The sequence below is a fragment of the Parasteatoda tepidariorum genome, chromosome 7 (genome assembly GCF_043381705.1).
Source record: "Parasteatoda tepidariorum isolate YZ-2023 chromosome 7, CAS_Ptep_4.0, whole genome shotgun sequence".
Taxonomy (NCBI): domain Eukaryota; kingdom Metazoa; phylum Arthropoda; class Arachnida; order Araneae; family Theridiidae; genus Parasteatoda; species Parasteatoda tepidariorum.
The window spans coordinates 81,582,800-81,599,121 of NC_092210.1; the positions used below are offsets into that span (position 1 = coordinate 81,582,800).

Consider the following 16,322-nt stretch of genomic DNA (forward strand, 5'->3'; position numbering starts at 1 on the left):
TAAAAAGGGTAATATACACAATTTATGGAATTCTTTTTTTTTGTTAAGTGTATTAAAAAATATTCATTATTCTGAAATATGATATGATGTAACCAATCTTATAACTGTTTTAGTGTTATTTTTCATTTTTTGTCGACATCAAATTTTATAAGAAACTATTTTATAATTCTTATTATGACAAACAACTATATTTCGGTCTAATTTGGAAAAAAAAAAGAAGCTCCTAAACAATGAGCATGGACAACGAACACTGAAAAAAATATTTATGCATGTGAAAAAATATTACATGTACAAAGAACACTAAACAAATCTTGAAGAATCGTTGAAAATGAATTAATTCTATAAAAAGAAATTTCTAAGTTTGGCAGAAAAAGAAGTAATAATTCAAACTCTTCTCGCCAAGCGATGACATTTAATTCCTGCCAATTGGCGAAGTAAACTATTATAGTAACCCTTGTTTGAGTGAGAGGCCTTACGATTAAGCATCCTCCCCTTTGATCAAATCATGTGTTTACAGTGTATAGGTCTGACGTCTTCTTCATTGCGATTTCATTTGTATTGGTGACTTGTCGTATCATGGATATATTACGGACATCGTGCAGACGGTAAACATTACCGTTCATAATAAGCAATCGGAAGATCGACGTTCGCCCAGCTAAAATCTCGCTTGCAATCAGCGGGCTTAGCTGCTGGACGTACGCTATCATGGCTTCACGAAAATGATTTCGATGAGACAGTCAAATACAAGAGATCAGGGTACTAGAGTTTCGTCAAAGGAGGCATCTCTACGACCCGACAGCGATTTGTTTATTAGGACTACCTGGGCAGATGCTAGCTTAGCTTTAGCACAAGTTAAAAAGGTTAGTTGATCGTTTGAAAAAAAAACGGATCAAAATATAAAAATTTCAAAAGGAACGTTAAGCCTAAATGATGTAAACAATCTGTACATGGTAGTTAAAAGTTGCTTATCCTTAATCATGATTTTTTTTTTGAAAAGTATATAAACAAATTGACAAGTGTTATGAATTGATACAGATAATCAAATGTTATGAGGCTTTACATGTGGTCGCGTAATAATGAAATTAAATGATTATTTATGTAGAGATTTATTCTTTAATTGAGTGAGTTGAAATTTTAAGGAATGAAATTTCGATTTTAGGCTACGACCGAGTCTAGTGAGCGATTTATAAATATATAATTATATATTAATATCGCTGATAAATTTTATTAAGTAACTGAATTAAAATAAAGGAGTGCTGATTAGTTTTGAACAAAGTTGATAAACAATAATTTGTAAAATAAATGCGTCATTACTGTGTTTTATATCTTCAAATTTTGTCATTATTGCAGGGCAAAGCCATTGGTAATCGAGACGCTTTAGCAATTAGAGCATGGTTACAAAAAAGACTTTACTATTTAGGATGTGGAATACAAAGAAATGCAGGAAAAATTATATTTCTCGGACTATTGTTTCTGGGATGTTGTTGTATAGGACTAAAATCACTTTCTCTGGAAACAGATATAGAAAAACTTTGGGTAGAAGGTAAGTACTTTGAATTATAAAATTTATTCTCAACATTTTTAGATTTATGTGTGAGTTTATATTGTCAGTCTAATATGGTTAAGTTTATGATTTACAACATTATTAGATTTATGTGTGAGTTTATATTGTCAGTCTAATATGGTTAAGTTTATGGTGCTAACATGTGCTATATATATTCTATTATAATTACCGGATGCATGACTTAAATTTGTTTAGCCTATAATAATGTTTTAATATCCTAACAGATTTAATTATATGTATATTCAATGTTCAAAAATATTTTTTAATGAATCTGTCAAGAGTTACGTGTTTTGTCTATTGTTTATTATTATCTGACAATTGCTTAAAATCAACAATAGAACTGTTGATTTAAACTATATTTTTATGGTATAGCAGGATGTAGGTTATTTTTTTAAAATCAAATTAAGAAATGGAGAATAAAAGTTGAAAGAATTCTACTTTAATGTAAATAACCATATAACTATTGAAGTTGCCTTCCTTTTGTGTAATAAACTGGTTTGTGGAATCGGTTACTTTTAGCTGTTAAATTTCCCAAAATGGAATCATTTATTTACATCTAAATTTTTTCTGTTATCGTGATCTGTTATAATAATAATTATAATGTGTCTAATTTTAGTTTTCTGTTATTGGCAGACATTGGAATGAAAATTTTTTAGTCACTCAGCAAAATTTATTTAGAAATTGAGGATCAAAAATGCCCTTCATAATGTTTTACATCTGTTTAAGAAATTATCTTTTCTTAGATGTTGAATAAAAATAAGATCTTTTTCACTTCCCATTTAGTGACTAAGTATTTTTCATTGATATCATAGAGTTTAGTATTATTTTGGAATTTGGGAATGATCAGGTACAAGTGTATGAGGGGATATTTCTTCACTATGAAAACCAGAAAGCATATTTGTTTTGATCTCTGGTAAACAACAAAGGTTACTTTCATTAGCATTTATTTAGACTAGCATTAAGGAACCCATTAAGATAATCAATTTTAACCTGGTCATCTCTATAATCATTATATATCTAAAACAGTCCATAATTTATTTTTGTAGAAAAATGTTTAGATTTTTGTTTGCAATAAAAGTATGTTTTTACTGTGCTTGTATTTAGATTACGTTGGAATTTAATTTCCTTAAAATTTAATAAAGCAAATGTTATTATTTCTTTTCAAATGAGTAATCATTTTTTTATATATATTTATTACTATATGCATAATTTTTAGGAGCCAATAATCTTACAACACTATAAAACTTAAGTGCCTACAATTGACATTTTTTTAACTTCTCAATCTACTCTACCCTGTAATATTTAGATTTTTTTCTCTTATAGAAATGGTAGATATTTGTTTAGAAGGAAAACCAAGAAATTTTTTATTCTTCTGTTCAATATTCAGTTTTTTTGTTTATTATTATAATATGTTGTTGGATTACATTAATCTATTATGTTAAGCGAGTCTGGTATGATTGCTAATTAAAGGAGACATTAAAATTGATAGTATTCTATGGATTAATTCACATTAGTTTGATTCTAACATAACATTTAAATATTGATCTTTTTTTTTTTAATAATCAGTTTCATATGTTTCATTACAAAACTTTTTAAATTTAAATGTAGGATTGCTTCTAAAAATGTTTTTTGACATATAATACACATATTTTCCATTGAACAGTTTTTGAACTTTTCTTATGCTTTAAATTAGTAATTGAGAATGACTTAATGAAGTTTTTATTCTTATAGTGTTAATAGGTACTGAACTGTTTGATAGGACTACCTAATACCGTCTAAGTAGAATGCCCCATTTTTTTTCTTTTGTTCTTTTCTTTTTTAAAGTTTACAATTGAACACTGCTTTCATGTTAGGGTTGTAATGATTTTTCTTCTTACTTCAATTCTTCATTTTATTCTTTGAATACATGTTCTTCGAGATCTCTACTAAGTTTATTTTTAAAGCTATGTTCCTGAGGTTACATGATCAAGTAAAAATTGGATTTACTCATTCATTCATTCTATACAATTATCATGTCATTTATTCGATTTTATTGGAAGTAATGTTAAATGCTTAGACTGAATCTAGATTCACATTTGATTTTTACAGAATTTTAACAATTTTGTGTGCTTTTGACAACAATCTAAAAGCTTGTTTTTAGAAATTTTTGTTAAAAATGAATTACATTTCATTTATATTTATCTATACATGTTACTAAACCTGCCTCTCAGCATTTTCTATTTTTTTTCTGGCTTTAGAAAAGAAGCATCTATTTGGTAATTTTTAATAAATTTTGAACAATGGCTTAATCATGACTATTATTAGTTAAATATTAGACATTAGTTTTCAAGTAAAATTAATTTAATTTGATTTTTTCAAATCTCTTTATTTTAGTAAATATTCCTTTGGTCAAACAATTATTTTGAGAAGTTTTCGCCATTTTAAATTAAATTTAGACGGCTCTTAATACACACAGTATAATGTTTTTATTCATACTCATGATATTATTTTTAGCATCCTTCCCCAATTGGCGAATTTCTATTAAGCAAAATACGGTTTCCGTTTTCTTAACACATCGCTAATAACGCTCTTATTTTATAACTGCTAATGCTCTTTCCTTGTTTCCTTTTGAACCTTAAAATGCTTTTTTTTCCTTCAAAATTGTACTACGTATATTCTTAATGTTTGCCTGGTTTTAATTCTAATTGTATACTTATTTATTATTTTATTTATTTATTATTTTTATTTTACTTAGTTCATTTAATAATATATTTCTTGATAAACTCTTCATATTTTTCTTCACAATTACACGTCACTTTTTCTTATTATTAGTCCTTCCAAATAATCTTGAATAATCAGTTTCTTGGAATGAAAAACAATTCCCCAACCTCAATGAGGGAGAAGTCTTCATTTTCTCCTCCCCATAGCCTGGGGGAAAAGATGCTTGCTTTCAAAAATAATCTCCTTTCGACCTCCCCTCTTTTTCTTGGAAAAGTTTTTGTCTGTTGCCTTCTCGTTTTTGCTTCCCCTTGTGGTGCTGGTGTAGGGGGATTTTTAAGAATGAAATGGGGGTCTTGACACTCACTTTGTCACAGGAAACTGTCCCAAACGAATCGCCGACTCTCCCCCTACTTCGGGCCCTCCTTCAGCCCCATATCAATGAATGAACTGGAGAATGCTAGTAATTGAGCTGTTTCCTGTAGTTGGAGGATTCTGGAATTCATTGAGATTGAAGTGTTAAAAGCCTAGATTCATGGGAAAACAGATGCATTTAAACAGCCAAATCAATGATTTTTTTTTCCTGTTTGCTAACGAACTGCAGGTGTTGTTTTCTAATGAGGCAGCTTTGGAATCTGAATATTCTGTTTCATTTGTTGTTTTGTACTTACTTTTTACATTCTCCATTTTGTTGAATTAAGAAAAGGGGATGATTTGGGAATTTTTTAATTGCCTTCTCGCATTGTTAATAGCTTCGTTACTTGTTATGAATTTTATATTGTATTGGCTTCTTAATATTAGATAAGCTTTAAGCCAGTGTTTCCCAAAGTGTGGTACGCGTACCCCCAGGGGTACGGGAGCAGTTTAGTGGGGGTACGCGTTCTTATGCGAAATATCTTGCCACAAACGAAAATTTCAAAAAGCTTTATTTAAAAACAAGGCTAGTTATGAAAATTTACGATTACGTATTTTTCTATTGGTTATTTTTTGCAGTTGTGTTAATTAGTGGTGTTAACCAGCCAGTTGTGATTTTTAACTTTTGTGCAATTTTTTTCTAGTATAAAATACATTCATTTTTTTTTATTAGTGGTACACAGAGTTTCGGAAAATTTAGAAAGGGTACACAAAAGTCATAAGTTTGGGAAACACTGCTTTAAGCAATAAAACGCAATCAATTGTTGTAAGCTTGAACTATTTAATTTTGTTGTCACTGTTTTGAATTCTTTTAATATATTTAAAGAATTGAACACTAAGCATTAATTTTTTTTTTGTTAAAACAGTTTTTATTATTCAGCAAATTTCGTCTAATCTTTCGGCATATTTTGGAGAATTTATTTTCTCTTATTTTATTTAGAAAACAAATAAAAATTATTAGGTGAAGTATTACACCTTTCGACTTTTTTTGATGAAAAAAAAAAGAATGCGTAAGTATCATTTTTATCAATTGTTATAAATTTACAAAAATTCTAGTTTTCTCCTTGCCATTGATATGCCTATTTGTCTATAATTCGTCATGAAGTACCTATTTCATAAATGAGTCAGTTTTGAGAGATACCAGTTGGCTCATCTTCAAAAAACCTTCCATCGCAGCACTTCTTTTACGAAAATAAAATTCAAATAGTCCGAAAGTGAATAGTTAAATATAGTTTGGTTAGTTCAATTAGCGAATGTTGTATGGAGTTCAAATAATTATCAATTTAATTATGTATCGGAAGAACTTATCTTGATTTCTAAATACGCAGACTTTTACTATGATTGAAAGATTGCGTGAGCAATGCTAAGTTGAATGTTTCACTTGTGGTAATATCTTATTTTCGATCATCTTTGCATATTACTAAAAAAATAGTTTTTTGCCAACCGCAGCTTCCGTAAAAATCATTTCTACACTTGCTTCTCACTGTCAAAATTCAAAAATTATGAGATGAAACATTATGAGATTTTTGAAATTTGTAGAGTCGCGAGAAATGTGTGGAGTCCATTTTTGTAAACACGCATCTTGAGCATTGTCTACATTTCGAATTGGTTTTAAAACCAATCAATTAGCGAATTAATTAATTAAATAATTGTTCTGATGATTTTTTCTGATTTTTAGAAAAACTAATTGCTACTGAAATATAATTTTTTGCTGTCACGTACTCTTCTAATAACTGAAGTTAAATTAAGTATATATATATATATATATATATATACTTAATTTAACTTCAGTCATTAGAAGAGTACGTGACAGCGAAAAATTATATTTCAGTANATATATATATGAAAATTTTTAAATTAACTTCAAATTTATAAAATTGTGAATTTTTTCCGATTGTTCCGATAGATAAACAAAAAGAAAAAAATAAGTATTTTTTTTTCCTTACCTTATCGATCAAAAACAAAATACCTCCTTATCGTGCCCTACAGATCAAAGACTAAATATTCTACCATTAAATGATTGGGAACATTTTAATTAGGGGACTTGATGCTAAGAATACAAACTAATATTGAGAGTTCTTCGATTCTTTCTTTGCCTTCAACTTCCTGCCTTTCCGTTCCTTTATTGCTCATATGGCCTGTATTGGGCATGGATGCATAAAAAAGTGGTTCTTATTATAATTATTAAAAATATAATTTTTATTTAAAGTTATATAAGAATAGATATTACTATTATTATAAAAAGTTACTTGGGATATTCATGGAATTTTATTGAAGCAAATGAATTACTGATTAGGTCAAATTAAGAATTTCATTTGGAAAAATGATAATCGTCTTAAAATATAATTTCGCCCAGCCCCTGCAGGAAATTAAAACACATCTTTTATTTGACTGAAGAGAATGTGAGCTTTGAGAAAAGAAAACATAGTATTGGGTTCAAAATTAACGATTTATAGTGCAGAGTGTTTACATGTCTCATTTCGAAAAGCTCCTTAAAATGGGATACTAAAAGCAGATGTCATGTGTGCTTAGACTTTTCCAATATCCTTTATTTAATAGAGTGGACTATTTACACACAATTCTCTTTTATGAACATTGATATTTTTTTCATGTCTGGCTGAATAGTTTACTGGTAGCAAACCAAAATGGACATCATCGTTAGTTTTGAAATGAAATAAAAAAAAAATTTCTCTAAATTTTGACCGATGAGCCAGAATTGACCGTACTTGAATATTTATTCGAATGACATTAGATATTTTTCTTTAAAAACTAATTAATGCATAAGGATTAATTAAAAGTTTTCGGATAGGTATTTTCCCCACTCTTGAACAATTCTACAATTGTTCTAAATTTCAATAATTACAGTAATTGTGATATAATAATAATATACAAATAACTAGTTATTTTTTGTAAAGGAATTATATTTTATTAAATTGAAATATTTTATCATTTTTGTTTATATTTTAAGCCTACCAAAAGATAGCCCCTGAGAGGCTGTTGTTAATTGAGAAATTATGTTTTATAATGTCTTTTATATGTGTTATATAAAATTAAAAATTCCTTACAGTCAACTTTAAATTATATTTTGAATATTAATTATTTTAAAATATTTAATTACCTTTCAATGAATAAAATATTTCATTCGAATAACTACTGAATTACATTAAATTCTGGTTTAACTGTCCAAATAATGGGCTCTTTTTGTGCTCTTTTTTATTCCGGTGCTTTTCTTTTCGTAATTCGAGTAAAAATGAAAGAAATTAAATACCTATTCTATCTGTGAAGAAGAGCCTCTACCAAGTTAAGTGTTTTAAAATACATGCTGTTTGACTGAAATGTGATTCTTCTAGTTAATATAGTTTAATGCTTGCATTAAATTAATGTAAGCAACGGAATAGAGAGTATTACGTCATTACAGCTGGTGGCATAGACCCTAAATTGATCGAGCATCTTTTCGTGGAACTACCTATTCTGCTGTGAACATATTGACAAAAGAAAAACTACTAATTATTTTGATAATATTTAATGTGAAGAATGACATTTTTTTGATAAGAAAATCTAATGCTATTTTTAATAAGTTATGCCATGCCTTTTTCTTACTGGCATTTTACTTAAATAATTTCATAAAGATACCTGTCAAAGAAATTATTGTTCATTGTTTTAGATATTAATATAATTACATGTTTCAAAAAATATAAACCGATATAAAAAATTTGAACTCTTGGAACACCCGTGACCCTTCCGAGCGCAAGGGTTCCGCGGAACATCATTTGGGTACCACTGGCATTGAATGTTTGTGCAATCGTTTAGAGATGAAGTCATTTTGTTGCCCAATGGCCAGCCTTGCGTTTTATGAGTCTGAACTAGTGATGAAGGCACCACTGAAACAAAATGTTGTCAATAGTCCCTTTGTAGAGATCCGACCGTTCTTCTACTTGTGTGGCCCCAGATAAAAGTGCCTTCTCACGCCGCATATCAGAATGTTTAGAGCTGCCGTTGAGATAAGGGATTTTTTTTCCCCCCTTGGCTTTTTTTTTAATTCATTTATTTCTCACTTTTTTTTTTTTTTGAAATGGTTTTATGCGCGTTTATTCAATTTCGACAACAATTCTTTGTAGCAGAAAGTATTAGGTTTTTGGAATATTTGTTAAATTTTTTTATATATTTGTTACATTTTTCTGCTTTCAAATTTTGTTTTGGTTTAGATAGCTGTGCTTACGCTTCAGCTAATTATTGTATTCAGCTAAAAAATGCCGAGCAAAAAAATTTCAGAAATTTTTTTTTGTTGGAGTTCAAAGGTGTCTAAAATTTCAAAAGATTTTGATTCTATTTAGATTTATTGCTTATAGTTTAAAGATTGGTTTAGAAACCAGCTTTAGTTCAGGAATTTTGATGTGAATTGTTTTGACTTTAAATTTCGTTTAGTTGTTAGTTTAGTTGACAATGTATTATGGCATTGAATTTCTTTTAAATTTTATCAATGGCAGCACGCATCGTTTGTTTAATTCATCTTTTCTGTTTTAAATTTCGTCCAAAAGTAGTTTTATTGTATTATGACAAAAAAAGATTTTTATTAATTTTAGTTTTCAGCAAATATTTTAGTTCATTGTAAGAATATTTTTTAATTAATTTTAGATTTTGATAGTTTCTATAGTTTTACATTGATTTCTAGTTTTTCGACTTTTTCAAAGAAAACAATTCTATTTATTTGATGGCATTTAGTATTGATACATAATTTTTAGTTTAAACAATTGTGAATTGAACAGTATTATTATGATTGAATTGATATCAAGGCACTTAGTAATGTGCACAATAAGATAAATAAAAATTGTAAATTATAATTATCATTAAATTAATTTATTACCGATTTACAGAATGATTCAAAAAATGTGTTGAGTTTAGTATACATATTACATAATAATTGGAAATAAATCATCTTTCTACTATTTTATATTGTACTAATCAAGTATGATTCAAAGATTGGAAATGTGTCATTATTGTTATAATTTAATTGATATCACGGTATTTTAATATTGATTTACATTGTAAGATTCAAAAATTGTGTAGTGGGCATTATTATAATTGAAGGTATTTGTTTACATGCATTGGTTAATGATCGGGAAATAATGTTAATTCGCGTTATCAATTTTGGGTCGATCCCGCGCTTTCCTTGATTGAGACATCAACATGACCACTCTTTTGGAAGCATCTTTTTCCTTGAGCAACTTCATTTGTCCTGATAGTGGAATGAAGTTGTATTCTGTTGCTTCTAATGTCATTCTTTTTCTCTGGTAGGCGGAACTGTTGTGGAGCGGAAGCCTTTGAAGGTCGCTTTTCCTTTTTGATGACTCTAGGTGAATTCCATCTTGCGGCAGATGACCCTTTCGCTGTGGGTGGGGGTCCGTCTATAAATTATCCCATGTCCTGTTTCTCGTTCCTCTAACAACCACCTATTTATAGGTGGCAGGTGTTGAAACAGCTTTTATGTTAGTTGGGTGGGTTACAAATGAAGATATGCATATTAAATCAATTAGAGTTGGGTGAAATATCGATATTTTTTTTTTAAACAGTATTTGTTATAGATATGATATCGCATTCAATTTAGAAGACCCGAAAGGCATGTTTATTTTGATTCTAAAATAGGATTGGGCGACATATAGTGAAATATCGATGTTTTAAAGTATCGCACTAATTTTTTAAAGTATTCTCACGATATACTATGATTGCAATACATTTCACTCGTAATAAATTTGTAAAAAAAATAAAATAAAATAATAACGAGAACGATTAAATTACTATTGTTATCGGCATTGCTCTTAATTTTTATTCATAAACGATAATTTTCTAATGCGATATTATCGTTATTGTTGATCAATTTCATTCAGGTAAATAGACGATAATTTTCTAATGCGATATTATCGTTATTGTTGATCAATTTCATTCAGGAAATATTGATTTAATTCGGACGAATTCGAAGAATATTGCGATTTTGAAATTCTATTAATGACCAGTACTTTTTCCCCTGTATTTTTTTTATAAAGGGATTCCCAACCAATGGTATATATAGGAAGTATAATATTTTTTTATTCATTACAAAAATTAAGCCTAAATGTTTCTCAAGTACTTTATTTAATTGTCTCAAATCGTTTAATTGCTGAATTTGCGGGTAATTGCCTGGATTTTAGTGTTTATTTTACGTAGCATAATCTATTTGATTTATTGAAGCAAACATATAAATATGATTTATTACTATTAATATTTATTTCAAATATAATATGCTGTTCTGTATTTTCGAACTTTGTTCATGAACGCTTGTTGTTAGATGCCTTTTTTTTTGTAGTTAAAAGTCCTCTTTTATCTTCTTTATATCTTAATACCTATCAATCATTTAAATGCTTTTCTTAATCCTATTCCCCCCATTGCATGTACATTTTGCTTTCGAAGGTGCTTTGTTGGGATTCCGTATTACGTTTGACAAAACCAGAGGTGTCAAAGGAAAAAAAGAAATTGCCGACTCTTTTGTTGACACTATTTTTGGCATAACATTCTTTGGGGGATAACTTCTTTTCTTCGCTGCAGTTAACGCAAAAATGCTCTATAAATTAGACACACTACGAGGGACAACTTACCTAACGTCGTTAGTTCTTTCAGTAGATATTTGACTAGACTGTTGAATTCCGTTAGCATTCCGATCGTTTTATGGAAATGTAATTATTGAGAGAGATTATTCATTAATTTGCAGTCATTGTGCTGAAATAAAAAATTTGGAGCCTGTTATGCTGGGCTGATTATATAGAAATGTAGATTCGAGAGCATAGTATGAAGCTAGTTTAGTTCTCATATGAAATGTTACGTTAGTTTTCTTTTATTTTTATAAATATGCATTTTTTTTCTTGTTTGTAACACTGCAAAATATCGAATAGCGATTTGTTGTATTAATTTTTGGCAAGGAGGAATTCTGTTGGGTTATTATTATGGTGTAAATTTTTTTTTTTCAGAGAATGAAGACTGCTAATGAAATTTCATTTAAATATGATGTTTAAAAACATTAATTTATTTTTGGCTTATAATTATTGTCAAAATTTAAATAGGCATCAGTAATTTGAGAAAATGCTGAAGTACTGGTGATAATTTTGTTATTTTTAACAAAATTTTAAAATAACTTTTCAAACTCCAAAAACTGACCTGTGGATGTTGAAAAATATTTTCTTCTGTTTTAGCTAACTATACTACATCTTAATGCTTGCATATTGAAATTTATTGCTCTAATGTTTTGGGCGTAAGAACAACTGTTTTTGGATTACTAGTTATTTGTTGTTAAAATAAGATCACTTGTTATAACAATCACTCATCTTCCTTCGTAATAGGATTTATTAAGAAGACGATATTTTTATGAAGAAGAATGCGTTTGTCAAGATATTCTCAATTAATATTTAGAAGAAGAAAAAAAGTTCCCCTTGCAAGAAAAACGAAACCTTCAAGAAAATGTACGCCCTTCGAAAGAAAAATAAGAATGGTCTTCTCTTTCATTCACTGGTTCTTCTCTTCTACTGATATGTAGGACAGCGGAGAAAAGGAAGAATGGAGCGACCACACACAGAGCATCATATGAAGGCAGCTGGGAAAGAACGCTGCGCCATTGGTGGGATAGGCAGGAAATGCTCGTTGTCATGGTAACGACGCCATTTCGCGATGCATCATGGGGCATCTTGGCGCGCGTGGAGGTATGCCGCGGGGAGTTAGAAATTTTTCTTGCTCAGTGTAGCAGGATTTTCTTATGCTATCATTATTTTTTTTTTCGTTGTAGATTTTGATTTTGCATTTCTTTCATATTTTCATCTTTAATTTTCATATTATGTTGTCAACATAGGTACCTAAATTTACAGATGTGTTCATTTACACTTAACTGCTTATTAGGAATAAATTTTTTTTTGAAGAGATGACTTGTAAAAAATAACTTGTTTTAGCTTTTCAGTATGGGGCTATCCATTAAATAATGCCATGTTTTTTTTTTTTTTNTTTGATGCTTTGTTTTTTTTTTTTTTTTTTTTTTTTTTTTTTTAATAAATATTTTTGACTCCATTGTCACATGTCACGCTATATTGTAGTTCATATTATAAGTCGGATTATAATTCTGAATTTAGTTTGAAAGATATTTGTTAGTATAAAAATAATAATTTCCCGTGTGCTTATTTTTTATTAAGTAGTAATATGGTTTATGGTTTACAACAAAAAAATTGTTTTGCAATAACAATATTAACACAGGGTGCGTAGCGTTTTTAAAAAGTGCTTAAAGGTGTTTATTTTCGTTTTTTAAAAGCCCTTAAAGGTGCCTTTTTCATTGGGTGTTTTTAAAAAGTGCTTAATTTTCCCTTTTCCAAACTGAGATTTTTCGTTACCATGTTGATTTTTGCTACGAATAATGCAAAAAGGCAACTGCCACAGTGTTCTATTCAACGTTTTCACAATTAATTTAACCCCAATCTATTTCGGCGCTTCGTCAGTCCGTAGCGTATAAAAACGCCATTCGATTTACATGATTCAAAAATGTTAACAATTGTCAAAAACAATGCCAAATTTTTTTTTGCATGACGATTAAAACCAGACAAAACCGTCAATTTTCAAAAACTTTCCAACCATACCTAATTATGATATTTTTTTTAAAGTGCTTAAAAATATTTGAGTGCTTGAAAAGTGCTTAAAGGGTGCTTATTTTTTTGTTGAGTAATTTGGCTACTCACCATGTAAAAGAAAAAAGCAATTTTAAACAGTAATCTTTGTTTTTTTAAAAAAAAAAAATTTCTCTGGACGTTTTACGAATTTTGTGAAAATTATCCACATTATTTTATTCTAAAGAGTAAATGCCACTTTAATTTATAATTGGGATTGATTTAAATATTTATCGGCATTACTTTTTTTCAAAACGAGGTCAAACCAACGTAAGTGATCAAAGCAAAACCATCAGAAATATTTTTATCACTTAATAAAATCTGATTTTAATTTTTTTGATGTAAACTAAAATGTGTGATGTCATAGTTCTCGTTACTCCTTCTCGCCCTTGTCACATAATGTCACTATTTCAGGAACTCCTCTCCCCCACAAGCGTCACATCATTTGTTGACAGCCCATGTGCAGTTTTTAATTGTTACCTGACAATTGTTACGTTTGCAAGCGCTGATTTGTTTTATTCTCAAAACATTAATTCCACATCTCAAAAGGGACTTTTTAAACATTAAAAATATCAAAATTTACTTTTCCCCCTGACATCTGCCACTCTGCAAAAGCCACTCACTCCAAATTCGATATTTTTAGTGACTTATAATACTTTAAAATATATTTTTGACTTAAGAATTGAAAAACTTATAGCTGTTTTAGAGTTTTAAGTTAATAAAGCACTTATGAATTTTTACCAAAATTTTTTTGTAGGAATATCTTACTGTATAAATGAAAATATTTCTGCTTACTTATCGTTATGATTTCCCTCTACTAATACTTACTTAAATGAAAATGCATCGGCCTTATATGCTATTTTCGAGCATCTTGTATAATCCTTGAAAGTCTTCCATTACCTTGTAAAAATTACTCTTAATGAAAATGGCAATGGTTAGGTAATATTTTTATAACTACTCAATTGTTGTTTTTAATGTCAATGACAATAAGGAATTGCGTTAAAGGGAAAAGTGATAACATTTGCCCCTTCTCATGTGTCATACAGCTGTTGTAAAATATAATGAATGGCAGAAATTGGTAGACGGATCAGAAGTTCTGGAAAGTTTTTCTTCTTCACCATTAAAAGTTGGAAGCTACTTCAATTATGTTAAGGCTATATTTTGGCAATTGAATCCCTTCACTTGCTTGAAAACTTAAGTAAAGTTTAATTAAATTGTTAGATTTTCTTTATCAACTTTTGTTTTCACCCTGTTAAATGATTAACTTGTTTTTTCTTTTAACAAGATGGAGGAGAGTTAGTTCTAATGTTTGAGAAATGAGTCTTACAAATACGGCTCCTTTGGCGTTAACATAACAATAAAAGCTATACATTCTCTGCATAAATCAGATTCAAAGCCAGTAAAAATGTTTTTAAGTCGAAGTGTGGTGACGAAATTTTATTCAACAGTTCATTTCCCTAAATCTTCGTCTAGTTCCGTAAACATTGCTTTCTTTGTTGGCGCTTCGTGCTCAGAACTCTGACGTGTTTCATTCGCATATTTTACTTTCTTTCTTCTGTTATCGACCAGCATGCGTGAGAGAAGGAATTTATGCGTTTAATTTTTTTAAAAACTGGTTAAGGATGAAAGGAAGGAAGGTAGAGGGTGGAATGAACGCAGCGAAAACATGACTTGAAAATTTACTACTCATTACTCCGCACGTGGGGGCATCTCTCTCAATAAAGAAAAGAATAAATAGTTTATTTTTGTGAAGTATCAGTGAATAGAGATTCCACTTAGCGAACGAATAATTAGATTTTCTGCACTCCCCCCCCCACAGTTTTGTTATTTTTAAGATTTAATGTTAACTTATAAGATTTTTTAATGTTTAAGTAATTATTATTATTTTTTTTTTAAAATTGGGTATACTATCGCCTACGTCACAGGTTGTGTTATTCCTACTAAATTTAACCAGTGAACGGCATTTTCTGCGAGCCTGACTTCAAGCCACAAATAAAGAAATGAAGTGTTCGATCTTTTAAATAGCTGCTCGCCAGATTATATTGTATTATAAAGAAAAGTTCGTTTTGTAATAATTGATTTTGTTGTTTCATCTAAATAAGTTAATGTTTTTAGTAAACATATTTAAAATTCAGTTTATTGATTAAATAAAATTTTTTTTTCTCTTCTGACAACATAAGGCATCAAATCAATTAATCTTAACGGACATCATTCTATAGAATCCATATTTTTTAAAAAATCAATGTTTTCAAATCAAATTAAATTAGCGCATGTAAAATATTAAACAAGAACCACTATCTTCCATTCATTTAGCATTGCACGATAGTAAATGTTATTCCTACTAACATTTTCGAAGTGGAAGTAGTTGTGTTTTTTTAATATTATGCCCAATTATGATTGGAAGCTTGATTCTTTTCTTTTTCTTTTTGAATCTGATTAAAAATAGTTTGCCGCTAGTACTCAAACAAATTTTCTTTTTAAAACAAAAACATTTAGTGAGTCCGAAGAAACTTTTAGAGACTACGAAGAAACTTTTTTTTTGTATCATTTTTAATAAATAATTTAAAATTTATATTTTTATCTTGGGTTGATACAGGGTTAAATTTTAGCGTTATTCTTATTTTATAAATTTTCTTGAATGCTTAACTTCGTTTAATTCATAATCTTATGAACTTCAAAATAATAAGATAGCTTTGTTATCAGAAAACGATCTCATTATAGGAATTGGGTATAATATAAAAAAAACACAACTACTTCCACTTAGTAGGAATAACATCTACCATGACGCAATGCTAAATTCTATGCCACTATCCACATAAATCAATTATTAATCAAAAATCGAATATCAATTACTTTTCTTTATAATGCAATAAAATCTGGCGAGCAGCTATTTAAACGATCAAACACTTCGTTTGTTTATTTGTGGCTTGAAGTTAGGCTCGCAGAAAATGCCGTTCATGGGTTAAATTTAGTAGGAA

The 16,322-nt window shown here is 29.0% G+C and overlaps 1 protein-coding gene across 1 annotated transcript in view; it reads left to right on the forward strand.

Annotated features, from left to right (window-relative positions):
• Positions 1 to 555: 555 nt before the first annotated feature.
• Positions 556 to 16,322, forward strand: part of LOC107440240 (protein patched-like) — a gene marked incomplete at its 3' end in the record, with an annotated part of 71,400 nt that continues 55,633 nt past the window's right edge. The window contains 2 exon segments of the mRNA NM_001323808.1: positions 556 to 860; positions 1,351 to 1,543. Coding sequence (NP_001310737.1) covers positions 720 to 860; positions 1,351 to 1,543 — 334 coding nt within the window. The 5' untranslated portion in view covers positions 556 to 719.